We start from the raw sequence: 20324 nt of genomic DNA, 5'->3' as shown, positions 1-20324 counted from the left end.
GGAATTCTACTGATGTTTTGCGACCAGTCTATCAGCCTCCTCCACTTAGAGACAATTCCTCCTACATTTCTAGATGACCCAAATTTATCCCCTCCTTCTTCCTCCATACATTTTACCCTATACTAACCAGGACCCATCACACTTGATTGCATTTTTTACTCATCTGTCTTCCCTTAAAAGTGAGGTCCTAAGTCTTACTTATCTTTGCCTCCTCAATGCCTAGCACACATTTGTTAAACGACTGGTTACATGAGTTTCTTTGTAGCTTTAATTCTGTCCGGATTCCTGACCTCCTGAGTTATCTGAAAGCTTCCAATCTCACTACTGAGAAATAAAAACCGTTTGACTCTAGAGAAGGATCCTGACTTAGCCAAGGTCAGTCAGTGGTGCTTCACGACGCTACCACTTCCCTAACCCCACCCTTGAGACTGTCACCTAGCTCAAGGTCCTATCTAAGGAGAGAGCTCAAGGACAGCCAGATACAGCCTAAGTGCTTCCCCACAGGAACTCGGTCCTTTTCTTAAACGCAGTTCCGCCAAGTACTCTCTCCAATTGACATCCCTGTTGTCCAATTATGTTTCGAGGCTCTGAGGGTTGCACCTAACCAGACACTGTCCAATACAAAAAAGCAATTCAGATTAGCACCAATTTTGGCCAATGGTTGAGAAGATGAGAGGTTATTAGCCTATAGGAGCAGCGCTGAGAGTGATGAGCAACAAGATCATCCAATGGCCATGCCTACTGCGGAGTAGGCCTCGCCCCCCAACTGTGGGGTGTTGGAGGCCAGACTGCTGCAGCGCTCAGTCGCCACCTGGGCTCCGCCATGTTGGGACTCGTGGGTCGTGTGGCCGCTGCCACGGCCTCTGGGGCCTTGCGGGGACTCAGCCCTTCAGCGCCGCTACCTCAAGTCCAGCTCTTACTGCGGGCCGCTCCGGCAGCGCTGCAGCCTGGTAAGTGCCTTGCTCTAGGGGCTAGGTTCGTTTCTGCCGTCCCATGACCTTGAGCCTGGGGCCGATAGTCGCTTGGGCCTAAGGGATCTGTGGTGCTAGAAGGACGCCAGGGCCAGCGCCCTGCCCTCTAACGGCGGGAAAACAAGAACAGGAACGATCTAATTCCGTCTCACTTTGGAAGAGGGGCGCTGTGTGACGGAAAAGTGCGGGCAGGTGCATTGACCTTCCCGTGGAATGGGGGCACCGAGCTCTCGAATAATGGGGTTTTATGCAGGAGGATGGGAAGATGGTGCAGGCTCTTTCTCCGCTTCCAGTGCGGCCCTCCCTCTGGACCCGCCTTCCGTGCAAGCGGAAGGAGGTCGGGCCTGGGCTGTATTCACCAGTACTTGTGAGTTAAGTCGGGGTTTCCGATGACCTTTAACTGTCCTAACCCCAGCTTCTTCCATTTTTTTTTTTGTCTGTTAGCCAGAGACTATGCCGCTCAAGCATCTCCGTCGCCAAAGGCAGGTGCCGCCACTGGGCGCATCGTGGCGGTCATTGGTGCAGTAGTGGACGTCCAATTTGATGAGGGACTGCCACCCATCCTAAATGCCCTGGAAGTGCAAGGCAGGGAGACCAGGCTGGTTTTGGAGGTGGCCCAGCATTTGGGTAAGTAGAATTTGTTAGGAATAGTAAAGATCTTGTTTGACCGAAATATCCCCCAAAACTAAGCTGTCTTCCTTCTATGATGATTTTATCAAAATGACTTTCGTTCTTCTGAGTTTGCTGAAGCCACATTTACGTACTGAGAAGGAGTCTTGGTTGACTTAGGTGTTCAATGCCAGTTACACTTCATTAAATATCATGAAGCCAATTTGTCCTGTATAACCCTGCAATGCCTTATCTGACAGGTGAGAGCACAGTAAGGACCATTGCCATGGATGGTACAGAAGGCTTGGTTAGAGGCCAGAAAGTCCTGGATTCTGGTGCACCAATCAGAATTCCTGTTGGCCCTGAGACCTTGGGTAGAATCATGAACGTCATTGGAGAACCTATTGATGAGAGAGGTCCCATAAAAACCAAACAGTAAGTATCCCCCTCTTGTTGCATCTACACAGAAAGGAACTGTTTTTCCTAGCAGTTTTATACATTAAGGTGACAGCCTCTACTATAGCAGAATTTTCTTGCAGAGAATACTTAAAATGCCGATATATTCATTTATTAAAACCACACAATGCAGCTTTTTCTGAAGAAAATTAATGATGCAGAAGTTCTGATCGTAAAAAAAAGAAAAAAATCAAACTGCTACTTAGGGCCCAAGTTGATTATTTCAGTTCATTTTAATACCAGTGGCCTTTGTATTTCATGTTGGTATGTGAAGAAGTGCTGTTAAGTTAGGGCTCTGTAAAAGGAAAACCTTATGACAGTTAAAGTTGTCAGGGAATGGGATTATTGCTTCCTGAGGTGATGAAATCCCCTTTATTGCAGAATATTTGGGCTCGATGGTGGGTGACAGTTTTGTCTAGAATGTTACATAAGAGATGAGATTATGAGTAAAAGGTTCGGCTTGAGAATTAAGAGGAACTGTTTAATGAGTAGACACTGATCTTCTACCTTTACAGATTTGCTGCTATTCATGCTGAGGCTCCTGAATTCATGGAGATGAGTGTTGAGCAGGAAATTCTGGTTACCGGTATCAAGGTTGTGGATCTGCTGGCTCCCTATGCCAAGGGTGGCAAAATTGGTATGTTAGTGGTGGGTAGATATTTTCCAAACCTAATGTGTGGAAAAAAATCCTACCGTGTTATGAGTGGGTACTGAGACCTATCCCTCACTGATGAGTAGCTTCTGACTTTCGTTCTTCTGAGTTTGCTGATGCCAGATGCCATTTCTGAGAAGGGACAAGATGGAAAGAAACAAAAATTTTTTTTGAAGTTTGCTTATTTGGAAACAAAACTCTTATTCTTTTTTTCTCAACCTCTCCTAGGGCTCTTTGGTGGTGCTGGAGTTGGCAAGACAGTACTGATCATGGAGTTAATCAACAACGTTGCCAAAGCCCATGGTGGTTACTCTGTGTTTGCTGGTGTTGGTGAGAGGACTCGTGAGGGCAATGACTTATACCATGAAATGATTGAGTCTGGTGTTATCAACCTGAAAGATGCCACCTCCAAGGTGAGCACTGAGCTGATAGATGTCCACAAAGTAGTGCCAGGACACTGTTGCAGTTGACTGCATTGCTAGGTGAAGCCATGTTCTATATTTTCATTTTATTGTCCCAGGACCTACAAACAAAATTTGTCAGTGTTTTTCCCCCAGCTTCTAATACACTAATATACATTTTGTTTTCTTCTTTGATATTTCTAGTCTTTGTTTTTGGTACATAGACCCATCATTTGAAAGCTAACTTTGGGGGGAGTTGAAGGTGGTTCTTATATCTCAGATTACCCTATTTTGTGCCTTTCACTTATTTACAATTTATTTCCTTCCTACCATAAGAATATTGCCTCAGTAATTATAAGAAATTACCTTTCATGTTGTTTTGAACTACATCTCCAAAAGGGAAAATTGTGAACAAAAACATAGACATCTGAGGAGGGTTTTTTGGTAGTTTCTCTGATTTGGGGACCTTGGGTATATGGCTTTCCCACTCCTCTGCCACAATTTCTGAATTTGTATAATTACTGCAGGTAGCGCTGGTGTACGGTCAAATGAATGAACCGCCTGGTGCTCGGGCCCGGGTAGCTCTGACTGGACTGACTGTAGCTGAATACTTCAGAGACCAAGAAGGTCAAGATGTATTACTGTTTATTGATAACATCTTTCGCTTCACCCAGGCTGGCTCAGAGGTAAGAGAGAAGGCTTGAGAGAACCTGGTTCATTTGACCTTTCTATGGAATGATGCAGATAAGGCTAAAGTTTTTTTTTTTTTTTTTTTAAGGTGTCTGCTTTATTGGGCAGAATCCCTTCTGCTGTGGGTTATCAGCCTACCCTGGCCACTGACATGGGTACCATGCAGGAAAGAATCACTACCACCAAAAAGGGATCTATCACCTCTGTACAGGTGAGAACAGTTAAATGGATGAAGGTCTAATTTGTATAAAGGTATGTACAGAAAGGTACAAAATCTAGTTACTTATATCTCAAAAGGCTTTTAAGTAGGTACCTGAGCTCCCTGAAATAATGTGTAAAATTCTGCATGTGCATGTTAAAGACCCTAAAAGATTAAGAAACCACTCATCTAAACTAATTGAAGGTGAACATGTAAATGTAGATCACAAAGTAGTGGTTTCCATCCTGAAGGGGAGTTTGAAGCTGTATGGAAACTGCGCGTTAAATGTGGACTACACTAACTACTACAAATTTTCAAATGTTCAAATGTATGTAGATGGTATATAGTAAAAATTATCTAAAAATTTGTCTAAATTTTATTAACTTTCATGGTTCATTTTCCTGATGAACTAGTATAATAGTGCAAGGGTTTTTGTTTTTGTTTTTTACTGTTAAAGTGGGTATCACTACAATAAAGTTAAAAAGTAGGATGAAGAACAAAAGGAATAACAATGAAAATTCTTTCATCACGTCTCGGAGGGACTAGATAATCTATAAGCTTACTCAGCCACTATTAGGGATGGTAAGAGTCCACATTTTTTGAGGTGGACTCTTGAATGCTGAGAAGATAAGAGTGACATAATGAGGAGAGGTCAGAAAAGGGGATGGCTTAAGTAGAATTACTTGGCTTCCTGCTGCTCTTCATGGGTTCTTGACTTTAGGCTATCTACGTGCCTGCTGATGACTTGACTGACCCTGCCCCTGCCACTACCTTTGCCCATTTGGATGCTACCACTGTGCTGTCCCGTGCTATTGCTGAGCTGGGCATCTATCCAGCTGTGGATCCTCTGGACTCTACCTCTCGCATCATGGATCCCAACATTGTTGGCAATGAGCATTATGATGTTGCCCGTGGGGTACAAAAGATCCTACAGGTGAGTACTGCAGGTGAGATCAGTGGCCATAAAGTCGTAGAGGGAATTTGGGGAGTGTATTAGGACCGTATCTCTCCTGGTGATTTGTGATTTGCTTTAGAGCAAGGAAAGATGAGACCAGCAGTTCCTAGTGAGTGTTAATGAGGTCTCTTGAGTTTCCAGGTACTCCATGTTTGGAATCCAATATTTTCTAACACCACCTACTAGACTCGGAGTAGGGGAAACAAGACACTGATCTTAGCTGAGGGCCCTCATGACCCCCAAGTAACTAATTTGTTTCAGTTAAGAAGTGCAGTAAAGTGCTAAAACACTGTATACAGAGCTCATTGTGAATATAAAGTTGTGTTAATCCTTAGGTTTTTGTCCAAATTAGAGGAATGTAAATGTTTACTAGGCCTCTCTTAATCTTGTTTTCTCATAGGACTACAAATCCCTCCAGGACATCATTGCCATCCTGGGTATGGATGAACTTTCTGAGGAAGACAAATTAACTGTGTCCCGTGCACGGAAAATACAGCGTTTCTTGTCTCAGCCATTCCAGGTGGCTGAGGTCTTTACTGGTCATATGGGGAAGCTGGTACCCCTGAAGGAGACCATCAAAGGATTCCAGCAGATTTTGGCAGGTGAGATTTCAAGTATAAGGCTGAACATAAAATGGCAAAGAAACTGAAATCCCTTGAATGCTTGCTGTGCTGTGTTCCCATTCCAGGAACCATCAAGCAATATATAAATATATTGTGCCTAATTATATAATTTTTATATAAAAGTAAGTTATTTCCCATCAGTTTTCTTTGGAAATACTCAATGTCTGAGAGTAAGACTTAGACTTACTGAGTGCTTTCATGCTAGCTACTCTTCTAAGTGAATTATAACATCCTTATAAGGAAGGCATTATTATCCTGTTTTACAAATTAGGAAACTTGAAGCATGGCAAGTTTAAAATAACCAGTCCCAATATCATACAGCCAAAGTAGCAAGAATTTGAACCCGAGTTATATGACTATGGACCATTTGTTCTTAAGCTGTACTGTAGCATCACGTCTTGTAAATTGGATTTGTGAGGGAAGTTTAAGAAAAGATACCTAAGGTGACACAATTTCATCACATTCTGACTGGTGTCCTCAAGTGGTGAGGTATGTACCCACTGCAGAAAGTTGATAATATCCTTCACTTCTCACCAGTTGGATTTTTTTTCCATGTAGGTGAATATGACCATCTCCCAGAACAGGCCTTCTATATGGTGGGACCCATTGAAGAAGCTGTGGCAAAAGCTGATAAGCTGGCTGAAGAACACTCGTGACAGGGTCTTTTTGGCAAATGAAGCACTCATCCTCCGTGCTGTCCCTCTCCTTGCTCCTAATCCAGAAATTGCAGTTTTCTCTGTAGGCCACATTCCTGAGAGCCTTGATTGAAGACATTGTGTTCTGTCTGAAGAGTATTTAAGGTTTCCAATAAAAAGTACATCCCTCAGCATCTGTCTGTTTTTCTTGGTCTTGACAACACAGCCAACACTGACGTTTTTAATAGTAATTTTAGAATAGCCACACACAAGAAACAGCACAAAGTAGGCCATATATATTTGAAATGGGGTCATCAAAAAAGAAAAGCCATTGTCTTGGATTGATGGAACAGCTGTGAGTCTTGTGAAGGGGTTTCCTGGGGATGATGTGATCTTAATAGTAGGGTCTCATCTTTTGCCCTTTTATGTCATTGTTCAAAGCAAGTTGATTTTTTGCCTCTTGTATGTGGTGTATTTCTGCTTTTTAAAAAGCCAAAGGACTTTTTAGAAGAGCATTTTGGGAAAAATGGGTTGGGTTTAGAAATAACTGCTATTCTAAGAGAAGGCAGGGGTTAATCAGTGAATTAAATTTTTTGGAAATGATAACGTGTTCTGAAGGATTAAAATTGAGTCAAAACAGCCCTCTCTTCTGTCTTCTACCTTCATTTTTTTCAGAAGGTGTTCCTAACTACTGCCTCATAACTTATATTTTGGGCAAGACTAGTATGTTTGTGATTCCTTGAGGCAATGCAGAATATAAAGTACCATGGGGCCTATTCTGAGGTCTGCTAAAATCCCTTAAAATTGGGGAAAGAATCTGTTACAGGAGATAATTTTCAGTGTTGTTGGGTTTCTGAACTAAGTAATGTAATTAGACAATTTTCCCTTCATCTTAGCCCACTAAAGCACGCAGGATTGCAAGGATTACTCAAAATTATACCCACCTTTTCAAACAAGTGCAGGGTTGGATTTGATGCCCCTTAAATGTTCTTTTCTGGGCCCAGACCCATCTCCTACTGCCCTCTGGTGGTGGTAGGACTGGAGGCTCTGCAAGAACTCTGATCTCACCATTTTGAAATCCATGAAGGCCATTTGCTGGGATGTGGTTCTTTGCTAATGATTGTTCACAAACCAGCTGGGGCTTTTGTCCTAAGGAGGAGCCTGAATCTATAAGCTCCACCCCGAGGCATTCAAGTGGGGTAGAAGCAGGGCAGGACAAACATCCCAATTCAGAGGCCCCTGGGGGCTGAAGGCTGGGGAGGAGCCTTGGGAGAGGTGCCAGGGGTGGAGTAGGGGCCTCTGAGTTTCCCCCCATCTGCCTCTGACGTCCTTGGCACCAGTCTCCTGTGTCATGATCTGGACGTTAGGTGGAGCCCCTGAGCCGCCTGTGTCCAGTAGTTTGCTCCTAGAAAAGCCTGGATTTGGGGAAATGCTGAGTTATGGGGGTTGGGGGCACATTCTCTAGGTCCTTACTCTGGAGTGGGTAAGAAGCTGGTGCAGAAGCCCCCAGGGTATGGGTCCGCCCTTTCTGCTCTGTTTTCCCATGTTATCCAGATGCAGACCTAGGAACTGTGAACCTAAGATTGTTTCTATCATACCTCCACCCTTCCCCCCACACATTTATGTCTCTTAGCATTCATCGAGAACCTTCTCCCTCTCACTAGCTGCAACTATTTATTTCCTTCCCCCTTCACCGCTCTCTTCTTGTACCACGCCACTGGGGTGTCAACACAGATCTAACCTTCCTCCATATTTCTCCTGGTTCTGCCCTGTCCTCACCACCTCCTCCCTCTCCACCCAGAGAAAGCCACGCCCTTCCCTCCTCCCTCCCCACCCTAGTCTGTCACACAGGGACATCACCCTACAGCAGTTCAGGCTGTGGTTCGCAGGAAGCATACATTGGCTTTTTGATTCGTGCTAGTTCCCACCTCACAGTTTGGGAGGATCTAACACCAGCCTGCACGTGAAGGGGGAACCAAGGACAGTGAGGAGCTGGGTGGTCCCAGCCCTGGAGCCCTGCCAGCCTGACATGGGTAAGTATGAGGACCAGCCCCCGGGAAGGCCTGAGGGATGCCTACCTCCCTCCCTGGCTGACTCAGCAGGGGTGGGGCCTAACCTTTGCTCTTTTGGGGGGTGAAGGAGGGGAAACCAGACTATAGGGGCACAGGGGCTCAGCTGGTGAGGCTGCCGACCAAGGGGTCATGAACATTGGCAAGCTCCAGCTCTGGGGAAGAGCCTAAGAGTGCACCTTAGGTTGGGGCTTTCCCCACCTCACCACCCCCGCCCCAGCCCCTTGCGCCTCCCACTTAAGCTGCTGAGATTCAAGAAATATTTCACAGCACTCACTGCTGGCCTTACCCCCACAAAAGTAAAGCCCACTTTCGGTCACACTGGATGATTTTTAAGGTGCTTCTCCCCCTGTTTTCTCCCCGGCCTTTCAAGTCCCTGCCCTCTTCCCTCCTTGACCCTGACCCACCACCAGGTGGGGGGGCTGCACTGAGCAGCTGCTTCCTGTTGCCCCAGAGGTTGCCACAAGGGTGGTGGCGGCTGGGGGAGAGCTGAACTAGAAGAAAGCCGATTCTCACGGCCCCACACCAGCCTCATTAGGGCTGCTACTGGCGACCCCCATGCTTCAGTCACTAAGAAGACAGAGAGAGGCAGGACTGAGGTTGAAAGGCCTAGGAGGTCTTTGCCCTCCTGGCTTCCTGATTGCAGAAGTTTTTAAACTTGGGTCGTGCTGGGGGAAGGAGGCTGTGTCTCTCCACGGCTGTAGGGCTTGAGCCCCTGAGGAGCTGAAACACAGGGAACCTGTTCATCTAGTAGGGCCGCTGTGTGTTACCCTCAGCACACTCGGCCTTGAGTTCCCTCTCCGACACCGCCATTCCTCCGGAGTCCTTGCGACTCTCACTGCCTTCCTGGCCCTCCTTTGTGAAGAGATCTTTGCCGGTGCCTCCGGAGAGCGGGTGGAGCTCTCCCAGGTCCTCCAGTTCGGACCCACCACCATCCCCCACTTCACCGCAGAAGTTTCTGTCTCTTCTTCCTGGGATCTGTTCTCTTCCTCCATCTGGGATCCTTCCTGGTTCAGGCCCCTAGGAGACGCCACCCGCTTCCCCCTCCCTCAGCGGATTCTTCGCGACAGTCCTACCCGAGCGCTCGTCCCTACCCCGGTAGCTCCTGTCCCTTTAAGTGCTACCTCCCCCCCCCCCCGCCCCCCCACCCCGCCACCGCCGCCGCCGGCCCAGGGCTGGGGGAGGAGGCGCCGCCGCCGCCCGGCTCGGCCACCTGCGCCGCCGCCGCCGCCGCCGTCGCCCGGCCCTGCTCCAGGTGAGGCCCGGCACCCACGTCTGGTCCCAGAGTCCCCAGGCGGGCCGCCCCTGCGGTCCCCTGCCCCGGGATCCCCGCTGCCCTGGACTCAGGATCTGACCCTCCCCCTGCGAGAGCTGCCCTTCCTCTCTCCCCCGCACTATCTACTCGTCCATTTCTCCCCTGTCCTCTGCGACCGGAATCCGGAGGCTTCTCACGCCTCTCGGCCAACCTCTCCCGGGTACCCCTCCTATTCTGGACCCAGGATCTCCCCCTCCCCCGCTCCTTCCTCGCCAGAAAAATCTCCCGCGGTCCGGGTTTCGCCTCCTCCCCTCTGGAACCATCGCTTTCCCACGCCATCCTAACCTCCAGTGGGAGGGGGAATAACCGCCACCCCAACTACTCTCCTTCCCCGTAGTAAGGGGGGTTGGGGGCTATCATAGACTAGAGTCACTTTCAGGCCCTGCTCCGTTTAGCCCTTCAAGTTCAACTAACTCCCATCTAAAGCTTTTCTGTAGCCCTCACCCCACTCCATCTCTCCCGGACTTTGGGGGTGCGACCTCAGCACCAGCCCAGGTGGGAACGACCCTCTTGGACTTGGGGTGGGCCGGTCCAGCCTAAGAACGCTCCTACCCCAGAGTCAGGGAATGGGGGAGGGCGCATCCAGAATCTTGTGATTCTGGGCTTAAGGGGCTGTTGGGGGACAGTGGATGAGGTTCTAGGACTAAGTCTCTAAGAGCGGTGGGGTGGTGGGGAAAGCCTGGGAAGCCCAGCCTTCTCTATTCAGATGCAAAGGGAGTCCTAAGGAAATTAGGTCTTTCTCCATCCTCTTCTGAGACCAGCATGGAGAAGCTCGTTGGGGAGTTTAAAAAAAGACTGTGCTGAATCTGAGGGGACACATACCAATTTGAAGAGAAGAAGGATGAGTTGTGGTCCTTTTGATGTGTTATAGGAGAATCTGGCCTCCCCAAAATACGGAGGGGGAAAAGACTGTTTTCCATTAACCTGGACAGGGAAGGGGACAAGTTGGAATGGTTACAAGGTTGAGGGCCATCTCCCTACTAGACCCTATTAACACTGTGAACCCTTCAGCCAGTGAGCACAAGGGCGGTCTTTAATAATTACCCCACCTCCATTGGGGAATTCCCCCTCCCTGCAAATCCCCTGCGACCCTAGCCCTGCCCCTTCTCTTCTTGCGCTCTCATTCCCTGCTACCCCCAACACAACACACTCCAGAATGAGGGGACAGGGTGTCTGGATTTGCTTCAGACTCTTCTGAGTCATGTTTCACAGGCTGGAAGGGAGCTGGCGGGAGGAGAGGGTGGTCAGCAGTGGTGTTTGGGGTTGAATTCCAGGAGTACCTGGACAAGGAGAGGGAGAGAGGTAGAGGGATGCAAACGAATCCCCTCTCTCTCCCTTTCTGTCTCCTCCCCCTCCCAGCCCCAGCCATCTGGCTCCTGCGTGGAGCCACGCACTGTGGCAGCTGACCCCAGTCAGGGTGGTGCAGCAGGAACACAGGGAGGGTGAGAAAGGGGGAGCAGGTGCTAATTTCTCCCTCCCCATTCTCTTTATTACCCGCCCACTGGCCTGGCTTGTGAGAGGTTCAGAGTATTCCCTAGGTACCCTTCTCACAAGTTGCTGAAAAAAAGACCATTTGCCCCTTCCTCTTTCTAGTAGCTTCCTAAAGGGAGATGGGGTGGGTGGGTGATTGGCCACATCTGATGGGATTGAGGAATGTTTGGGGACAGAAAGGGTCAGTCTGCCTTCTGTCATCTGGATGGGGGGAGAAGCACAGCTGCTGCTTGGGGTGGCTTCTGGCAAGAAGTAAACACCCAGTTGTTGGCATATTGACACCCCACCCTCATCCTTCCTCAAAGAGCAGGGAAGACCTCTGATTAGATGGGATGAGGAGGGGTCTCATTCAAGGAGGAAGGTGATTGTAGTCTTTCTGCACCAGATGGGAAAGAATGGATCCTGCCCCACTTTCTTTTCTAATCCCAGGTGGCCCTCTCCTATCCAACACCCCTCTTCCCAATCGCTCCTGGCCGGGATAGTCCTAGGGGTTGCCCTGGAGACTAGGCCTGGGGCTCGGAAGGGGTGGGAGCAGTCAGTGGGGCACAGGAGTAACCGGCTCTTCCGGAGCGGAGTGGAGCCAGCGGGTGGGTGTGTGTGGGTGTGTGGTGGTGGGGGAAGGGGCGTGGCTACACCCGTCTGACTGGCGCAGGCTCCTCCCCTGCCGCCCGCCTCCGACTGGCCAGCCCTATGATTGGGGGCGGGAGGTAGGAAGATTCTCCCTCATCTGCCCTGGAAAAGGAAAGAGGAAAAGGAAAACAAAAAAAACATACCTAGCTCTCTTCCTCGGCCCTTTAGGAAGCCAGTTCCATGCCCTGAGCTCTCTTCTTCACCTGTCTTTATTTTGGGAATGGGGGAAGCATTCCTTAGCAGAAGTTTGCTGGATCCCTGCTTTCTCCAGAAAGAAGGACCCCCTCTACCCTGAGTGTGGCCTCTATTTACCCAGGGACTTGAGGTCAGTAGGCTGTTGGGGGTCCTTATTTTTTATACAAGGTGACCCTATAAATCTGTTACTGAGTCATGGGGGAGAAAAGGATTTTGATTTCTGTCTACTCCTTCCCACTGACAATCTACTTTTTTCAGGAGAGGGACAGAAACCCTCCTAACCCTCTTAGCCCCTCTCTCTCTGGCCCACACACTTTGAGACTTTGGTGAAGCTCACTTCCTTCTTAGCTTCTCTGAGCCATTTGTAGTGGGGAGTGAAGTCTGTCCCCCAAATTTAGGAAGAACTCACTCCCCTGTGGAGTAAGGAAATCCAATCTAGACTAATGTATTTGGTCCTGCCTTACTCTGGCCCCACCTAGTTTTCAGATCTCCTTCCTCCCCAGACTCCCAAAGGAAAAAGTATTTGTTGACCCCCCAACCTGCCAGAGTTTCATCATCCCCACTCTGTCTGTTCCTCTTCCAGAATATTCAGCTTGAGTTTTGCACAGTTAGGCAACTGTTTGTACAACTGCATTGCAATGAATTGAATGGGAATTATCTTGAAGCCTGCAAAGTCTGTTGAGTTGCAAGGAAAAGAAACCTGGTTTCTAGTCACATTTTATCCACTGTTTGACCTTGAACAAGTCGGTTAACCTCTTCAGGCCATAATTTCTTCATCTACCAAACAGAATGTTGAACTAGAAATTCTCTAAATTCTAACCTCATGTATGACACTGTTCTTCATTCTGGGTCCCTGCAATAGACGTTTTAGGTGATAGCTAAACTCTAGTCCTCTGCTAGATTTTTCTTTCCTCTTCTCAGAAGGTTTCACTTAGTTATATAGCCCTATCAGAAAAAGTATACTGGAACTATAGAATAGGTGGACATTTGGGGCACCTTATTTGCTGGTCAGTTTTCCTGCTTCTCCCCTGTCCCTCTGACCAGGTTTAGGCTAGACTCAGGCCTTCCCTGTCTGGTCTCTGAGCCAAGCTTCCTTTTCCTACCCACAGGAATCTTCCCGACCCCCAGAGCCCTGCAGATGTCGCCGGGAAAGTGGTGATCCAGGCAGGACCAGGCTGCCACCCACGGGACAGAGGTGAGTGGGCAGCAGATGGAGCAGGAGCTTGCCTTTTTCCACCCCTTTACCAGGACTGAATTTTCCTGACTAACCTTTCTGCTTCTACACTTCCACTTTTCCACTACCCATCCTGGGAAATAACTGCCCCCGAAATGATCTTAGGGGAGTGGCACATGCCTCGGTCCTAGAAATTTGGTTTAGTTTTTTAGGTTAACCTTGGGATCAGGGCACGCCTTTCAGTTTGCTCAGTGTGATGCAGGACTACCGCCCACAATGAGACACAGTGCAGAGGGAGCTTCCCGGTAGGCTAGGGAGACACAGCGGCGCTAGGACCCAGATCCGGGTCGGGGAGCCGGGATGGCCGGCGCTAGGACCCGGCGGCGGAGGCTGCGGAGGGCGGCTCTCTCTCGGCCGCAGCTTCCCCGCCCCCTCCGGCTCCGGCTCACTCCTCCCCCGCCGGCCATGTTGGCTCCGCTCGGGCCCCGCGGTTGAGCCGCGTCCCCCTCCCCCCTCCCGGACCCCAGACCCCCTCCCCCGCGTTCCCCTCCCCTCCTGGCGCCCGGAGCGAGGCCATGTGAACTGCCCGTCCCCCGGGGAGAGACAAGCCCCGAGCCTGGCTGGACGCCGCCGCCTCAGGTCTGTTGGGTCTGTGGCTGGGGGCCTGAGGGGAGGGAGCCCCGCTTTCATCCGAGGCTTCCCTCAGGGAACCGAAGCTCTGGAGCCGCCTAGAGCCTTGCCGGGGGGTGGGGGGAGGAGACGCCGACTCGAGCTTATTTCCAGTTAGAACCCAGCCCTGGGCGGGGGTCTTCCTGCACTGGGGGGTGGGAGGAGAAGGGGGCTGGTCTGCCTGCAGAAGATCGGGATGGGGCGGCGGGGGCGGGAGCGGGAGGAGCTGTGGAGGTTCCCGGCGACGGCGGCGGCTGCGAGGAGGAGGCGGAGAAGCCGCCTGGCTGGTGGAGATGACTCCTGTGGGGGACTCGGGGTGGAATCCCCGGGAGGGGCTCCACCTCTTCAGATGGGGTGGGGATTGCCCGAGTGCGAAGGGTAGGTGAGGGGGTTCCCTGGACGGGTTAAACACTCCGTTTGTGGGGAGTGGGGCGTTTTGGCAACGGTGAGTGGAGGTCAGAGGGGTTTCCAGGGGTCTCGGGGTGTCCGCTCGGCGGGGTGAGGTGTGGGGTGCACGTTCTCTTGAGCTTGGCGAGCAGGAGAGGGCCTTGCTGGAGTAGAGCTGTGCTTGGCCTGGGGCCCCCGAGTCCCGGGAGAATCCGCCACTCCAGGGATGGGGGTTGATAGGGCCGGTGCTGAGGCGTACGGATTTGAGCCGGCCTTAGGGGCCGGAGGGAAGAATGAAGAGGGAGCCCTTTCCAAGGGGGATCCCTCACTAAGGGGATCCCCATTTCCGTGGCAGAAAAGATGATCCCGCATCATCCCTTTCTTTCCTGGTGTTCCCAATTTTAAGGGGAAGGCAATGCCAACAGCAGTCATCCTTTGTAGGATTTATTGGAGTGGGAGATGTGCATCCTTCGGGGGGCGATGCGGGGGGATAGCTTCCACCTCCATCTGTACACAAACAGCCCCTCCCCCAAGCCTCCCGCAGGAAGTGGCCGGGAAATGGCAGCTGTGCGTTTGCTGCTGCGTCTCTTGTTGTTTTGAAATGTCCATTTTAATCAGATTTGGTTTCATTTTCTGAGGCCTTCGGGCAAGCTTGGATCCTGCCAACCATGTGGTCTGAGAGTCCTTCGTTCGACTTTTTTTTTTTTTTTTTTTTGGAAACTTAATTTGTCAACTGGAAGTAGTCACTGCAGTTGACTCCCTGATCCCAATCCCCCCCTCCAAAGCATCTCTGTCTCCCTGTCTGGATTTTTTTCCCCTGAGCTAGAGGTCACAGAAAAATCAAACTCACTCATCCACCAGCAGGGCTACACAAGTGATGCAAATTCCCTCGGTGTAGAGAGCTGTAAGGAAGACTTGGGATCTTTTGTGTCATGAGAGTGGCTTTTTGGGATCCTGCTTAATATATATTCTTACATACATACGAATATTAAATATATTTTTAAGTATGACAGTTTCTGTATTGCAGAGCACTTGAGTAAGTGAGCTTGTGACGTGATGAAGTTGATTCTGAGAGGTGGAAGAAGAGGGGGGAATGGGGAATATTAAACTGAGTGGGGTTTGTGGTGGGGGGTAGGGACTGATTTGTAGAGTGAGTGTGGTGGGCTTGTTCCTCACTGGTGATTCTAGCCTAAGGATAAGTCCCTGTGGGAAGCCTGTTAGTTGACATAGGGGAGGGTTTACCTTCTGCAGTACCAAGTAATTAGGAGAATTAGTTATCATATGACTTATGCTTCAGTCCATAAAAGACATCTTCTCTCTTTTTACCATTCGTGGAGAGGGCTAAGCTTTTCCCTTGTTCTGTGCGAAGTCATGTGTCCAGATTTTCTCTTTTTCCCACCTGCTAACTCCAGGAGATTTCTACTATAGCATATAGTGATGGACTGTGTGTACTGTGCCCCCAGACATTTGGTTAGACCCTGGGTTTGGTTTGAGGTGAGTTGGCCACAGGATTTTCTGTTTTGAGAGGTGAGGTATCGAGATCATTTGGATTATCCTGAAAACTGCTTAAGCCTAACATTTAAATAATCTTTTCAGTATTTTCCACCTGAATTGTAGATTCTTAGATTAAAGGTCCAGGATAGGACCAGATAGACATATATGATTATGTGGCACTGTTAAGATAGCATCATTGCTCCTTTTACTGGGGCTGTTGGGGTTGATAGTCTGGAAACAGTAAAAACGAGTTCAGTGTCACTGTCCTTTTTCTTGCCCTTCTGCTTGACTGATTGGTTCCTTTGAGTTGCTTTCTTGACAGTGATTTTAAGTTCCCCATTCTTCAACCTTTGTTTACCTAGATTGGGGCCTGACAGAATAGTAAATTGATTTTCCCTGGTGGAAGTTAAAAGAATGAAGGAAGGAGAAAGACTACTCTTATTTCTTTGGACTCTTTAAGAGAAATAAAAGTTGATTTTGAGAAAGTAGATAGCTATGGCTTCATTTGATACACGACTGATCAGAAAGCTGAATGAAGTAAACCTTTCATGGCCTTTTTGTGAAATGGATGCATTTTTCTCTCAGAGAAGTGGGTTTCTTAATATTGACTTTTTTTTTTTTTTTTTTAAGCCTCTCCGTAAAGGAAAAAATTTGAGGTGTAGAGAGACCTATGTGGGCCGACCTCAGAGCCAGTCGGAAATCTAGAATGCCCTGAGAGGCTCATCTTGCAGTCTTGTGGTTCTGGAATCAGGTGTTGCCAAGAGAGGAGCAAAGCTTGTGAGGGTTACTGTGTCTTGCTGATGTTGACCTTTGTTATCACCTCTGAAGAGGTCTGCTATATTCTTTTACTAAAAGAATAAAATACAGTTAAAATAGTGTGGAAGTTAGTCCAATAACCGGTATGATGTTTGACTTTGTGTGAGATGTGTACAGTGAGGCAGTAATGCCAAAGTTTTTATTTCCTAGGACATAGAGTGAAGTATAAAACTCTTGAGGATTTCCTGGGGCAGATAATCTTCCTGATTTGTTTTTTAGGATATGGATGTCCTTATATACCTCATAGTCTAAGGTTAATACTTTATCAGCATTGCTGCACATGGGTCAGAGGGACCATTTTTTACCAACTTTTTGGTCTTCATAATTTTGAGATTTATAAAATTGTGCAAAACAAAAATCCTGTCTTCTTTGAAGAGTTCTGGAGACTGTTCTTGGATTGGGTCACTGGCAGTAGAAGTAGCATTGTGTTATTGTTACGTGGTGTTCTGTCCTTCTCCTAGTTAAAGAGAATAATTAAAGGGGCATTTTACATAATGAAAATATTACCAAACAGTTTAGCAAATATTCATTAAAAACTAAAGCACGAGGGTTCTTGGGAATTCCCAGGTGGTCCAGTGGTTAGGACTCCACGTTCTCACTGCCAAGGGCCTGGGTTCGATCCCTGGTCGGGGAACTAAAATCCCACAAGCTGCGAGGTGCGGCCAGAAAAAAACAAAAACCGTGAGGGTTCTTAAGAGACAAGTGGTACTGCTACTTTTGTTCTCTTGGGCTTGGGCACTGTATAACCTGCCTTCTCAGCTCAGTTTTTTTTTTAGGGGGGAGGGGGATAGATTTTTGAAGGAAGGGGTGAAGTCATTAACTGTTAGAGCTGAAATTCTGAGAAACAATCAGAGCTTGAAAGGGAAATAACCTTGTTACAACCTCTGGAGTGTGGTTTTTAGTGTCCTGCAATTTAAAGGCATTTCCAGTCCTCTGACAGTGAAGTGACCAGAGCTGTGGCAGAAAACCTAGCCTAGATTGTTAGTATATGGTTCCTTTATTCAGTTGCCAAATACTTTAAAACCTGCTATATACCTTGAGTGTTCAGTTAAATCATGCTTCCCTGTTTCCAGGCCTTATTTTCTGCATGAGACATCTGTCTAAAATATGTCAAGATTTGGGGCCTTTCTTCCCTCTAGGAATTATCTCTGTGAAGAATGAAGCTGAATTTTTTGGTTCTCTTGAGAATGGTGGGAGCAAAAATCACAAACTTTATTGGATGAATAAGTTGGTAGTGACAGAAAAGACAGATTTACCCATTCATTTGCTCAATCTATGAGTTCAACAAGTATTTCCTTTCATTTTTTTAATGTACTTAGCACTAAAGTGCTGGAGATATAATGGTAGAACTTAATTTCTGGTTGATGCTGTAGAACCTACATAGTATAGAAGAAAGAAGGACAGAGAACAATCATCTTTGTGTTCTTCTGTGCAGCCTGGACATGGCAGTTGTCTTTGAGTAGCCTCCCTTAGGATAATAATCTTCCTTCTTTCATCATCTTCCTTCTGCCTCACTGTCCTGACTAGGAAAAGGGGGTTAAGGAAAGGACATTTTGAGAGAATGAGTCTCAGTCAGTATGGCTGTAGTCTGAGTCTGGGTTCCAAGGGAAGATTGTTACCAGGGCTGTCTGAATGGGCTATCCTTACTGGGGAAGAAGGCATGTTGATTTTGTGGCTTGGCACTTGGAACTCTTTTGGTGGAGGAAGACAGCTTAGCCAGGAAGGAGTTTTTAGATTTGAAAGTGAAGGCATGCTTGTTTGCAGCATCAGGAATTGGGAGTAGTGAAAACTTTGGGATCTTCCCCAGGGTATAGGGTAGAAATGGGAAATGAGGCAGCTTTTGTGGTAGAGCAGGGTTTTTCAACCTTGCTCTTGATTGAGCAAGAACCAAATAATCCTTTGTTGTAGTGGGCTGTCTTGTGTATTACAAGATCATTAGGAGCATCCCCAGCTTTGATTTCCTAAATGCCAGTAGCATGTACCTTTCTACATAACTAAATGTGCCCTGGGGGCAAAATCACCCTGGTTGGAAACCACTGTATTAGAGTATGGTGGATGATTCCAGAGATGTGTAGAGTTCAGAAGTATCCTTCATAACATTCACAATTACAAATCTAAAATGTAGTAGTATGATTTATTTACTATACTGCAAGATTTACATTCACTGTTTAGTAAAGATAGACATTTGAAATCTCTCCCCACCCCCCAAAATTAGAAACCTCTCTATTTGTGGAATTTTAGTATTCTATGTGGGAAGAATGAACCAAGGAGCTGCAGGGACTGCTCAAGTGTCCAGCTAGATGGTGTTAATGTGTCTTGTCTTTCTGGGGGTAGCCTCAGAGGTCTGAGTGTTAGGGTTGGTCAGGGCACCTGCAACAGTGTTGAAATTTGTAACATTTATTTCAACATTGTGCATTGTCAGCCCTTTTCTGTCAAAACCATGTCACAGGTCCACAGAGTAGTAACTCTTCAGTAGCAACTGAGAGAAAGAGCAGCCTATTTGGCCATGTGGCAAGAGCTTTACTGCCTCAAGCTTAAGGGGCAATGTCCCTTAACTCTTATAAATGAAGCTTAGAGGCCCTTAAGAGATCCATTTACATACTACTGGGACTGGGCTGGGTGCTGGCCTGATTGTACTTCCTGGTCAGGAGAGCTGTCTACTATTCTGGGGGTTGGGCACTGACTGATTTCTTTTTTCATTTGGCCAAAATCCCATTAGTTCAAAGGGAGGCACTCTCCTTTGCTTTACTGTTCTTCTTATTAGCTCTAGATGGGAGGACATAATTTACCTTCAGGCTTTATTGTGAAAAGCATCTTGGGTAGGAAGGTTAAAATAAAGTAACCCTGGTTTTATTGCTGAGAGGAGCTGCCCGCATTTTCTTTGCATTCCTATAATGTGATCCTATATTTAAGTGACATCTGAAATCAAGAGTGTAGGGACTTCCCTAACCATCCAGTGGTTAAGACTCCTCTCTGCCAATGCAGGGGGCTTGGGTTCGATCCCTCATCAGGGAACTAAGATCCCACATGCAAAACTTCTCTTGAAATCAAGAGTCTAGTTGCATACAAGGAAGTCTGGCTGGGAGGATCATCCCTGATTTTGTAGTATCTCCCATACTAGTAAAAATAGTAATGGTTTTAAATTATATTTTGACCCTTTGGACATGACTATCTTTTTAAAAACTAAAAATAAAAAATAGTTTTTACTCTTTTTTGTCTAATAATAATAGCTAAAATTTATTGAGTGCTTGCTGGGTGACAGATGCTGTGCCAGGTCCGTTATATAGATTTTCTCATTTAACCCTCACAAGCCCTGGAGGTAAGTACTAAAATTTTTACTAATGATGAAGTAGAGGCTCAGCAACATTAAGTAACTTGATCAGGGTCACACAGCTAATGGTAGTAGAGCTGGGATTTGCACCTAGAGCTCACTGTTGTTGCGCTGATCTCACTGCACAGCACAGAGTATTTTATGTTTCTAGGAAGCTTCTTATAAATGAAGTGATTGTGGTCCTGATGACCCCTCAGTAGAGGCTCCTGGGGAAACAGACCTCAGGCACTAGATAACTTCCCATTCCTTTTACTTATCTGATTTCTGTAAGCCATCCATTTATGCTTATTAGTATGTAATTTGTGAGACAGGAAATGCTATGCTGTCCCAGAGTAGCAGAGATGAGAAGGTCACTAGTTTCCTCGTGGATTCAAACAGAAAAAGGAAAAACGAACTGTGGCCTATCATTGAGTGGGAGAATATAGTCCAGCGCACAGCAGATGTGTGGCTGTGCATAAAACTGGGGGAGAGGAGATGTGGGGATCAGATGAGATTGGCTCTCCAGGCATAGCATTTCTAGACTTGCGAAATGAATCCTTGAATGTCCTCTTTTTTTTTTTTT

The 20324-nt window shown here is 47.6% G+C and overlaps 2 protein-coding genes and 2 non-coding genes across 8 annotated transcripts in view; all 4 read left to right on the top strand.

The window, feature by feature from the left end:
- Window positions 1–792: 792 nt before the first annotated feature.
- On the top strand, window positions 793–6382 carry ATP5F1B (ATP synthase F1 subunit beta). The gene is made up of 10 exons (XM_068560578.1): window positions 793–950; window positions 1416–1598; window positions 1841–2015; window positions 2552–2673; window positions 2917–3101; window positions 3617–3775; window positions 3868–3990; window positions 4700–4912; window positions 5334–5535; window positions 6115–6382. Exons 1-10 carry the CDS (start codon window positions 824–826, stop codon window positions 6210–6212), a joined length of 1587 nt encoding a protein of 528 aa, XP_068416679.1. The 5' UTR covers window positions 793–823; the 3' UTR covers window positions 6213–6382.
- Window positions 1669–1743, top strand: LOC137775978 (small nucleolar RNA SNORD59). Its single transcript, XR_011076104.1, has one exon. It is a non-coding gene; the product is annotated as a small nucleolar RNA SNORD59 (small nucleolar RNA).
- On the top strand, window positions 2759–2829 carry LOC137775979 (small nucleolar RNA SNORD59). Its single transcript, XR_011076105.1, has one exon. It is a non-coding gene; the product is annotated as a small nucleolar RNA SNORD59 (small nucleolar RNA).
- Window positions 6383–8058: 1676 nt separating the features above from the next.
- BAZ2A (bromodomain adjacent to zinc finger domain 2A) overlaps window positions 8059–20324 on the top strand; it is a 34045-nt gene continuing 21779 nt past the window's right edge. For 3 of the 5 annotated variants that reach the window (XM_068559790.1, XM_068559789.1, XM_068559785.1), the window contains exons 1-2: window positions 8059–8224; window positions 13001–13086. The gene's annotated coding sequence lies outside the window, so the exon portion shown is untranslated. Of the gene's footprint in view, window positions 8225–9447; window positions 9516–13000; window positions 13087–13540; window positions 13705–20324 lie in introns of those variants that run through there. The other 2 variants (XM_068559786.1, XM_068559788.1) reach the window with 2 other exon arrangements.

The sequence above is a fragment of the Eschrichtius robustus genome, chromosome 13 (assembly GCF_028021215.1).
Source record: "Eschrichtius robustus isolate mEscRob2 chromosome 13, mEscRob2.pri, whole genome shotgun sequence".
Lineage (NCBI taxonomy): Eukaryota > Metazoa > Chordata > Mammalia > Artiodactyla > Eschrichtiidae > Eschrichtius > Eschrichtius robustus.
The sequence above is the reverse complement of the archived record's forward strand: the minus strand, read 5'-3'. Positions and strand labels throughout refer to the sequence as shown.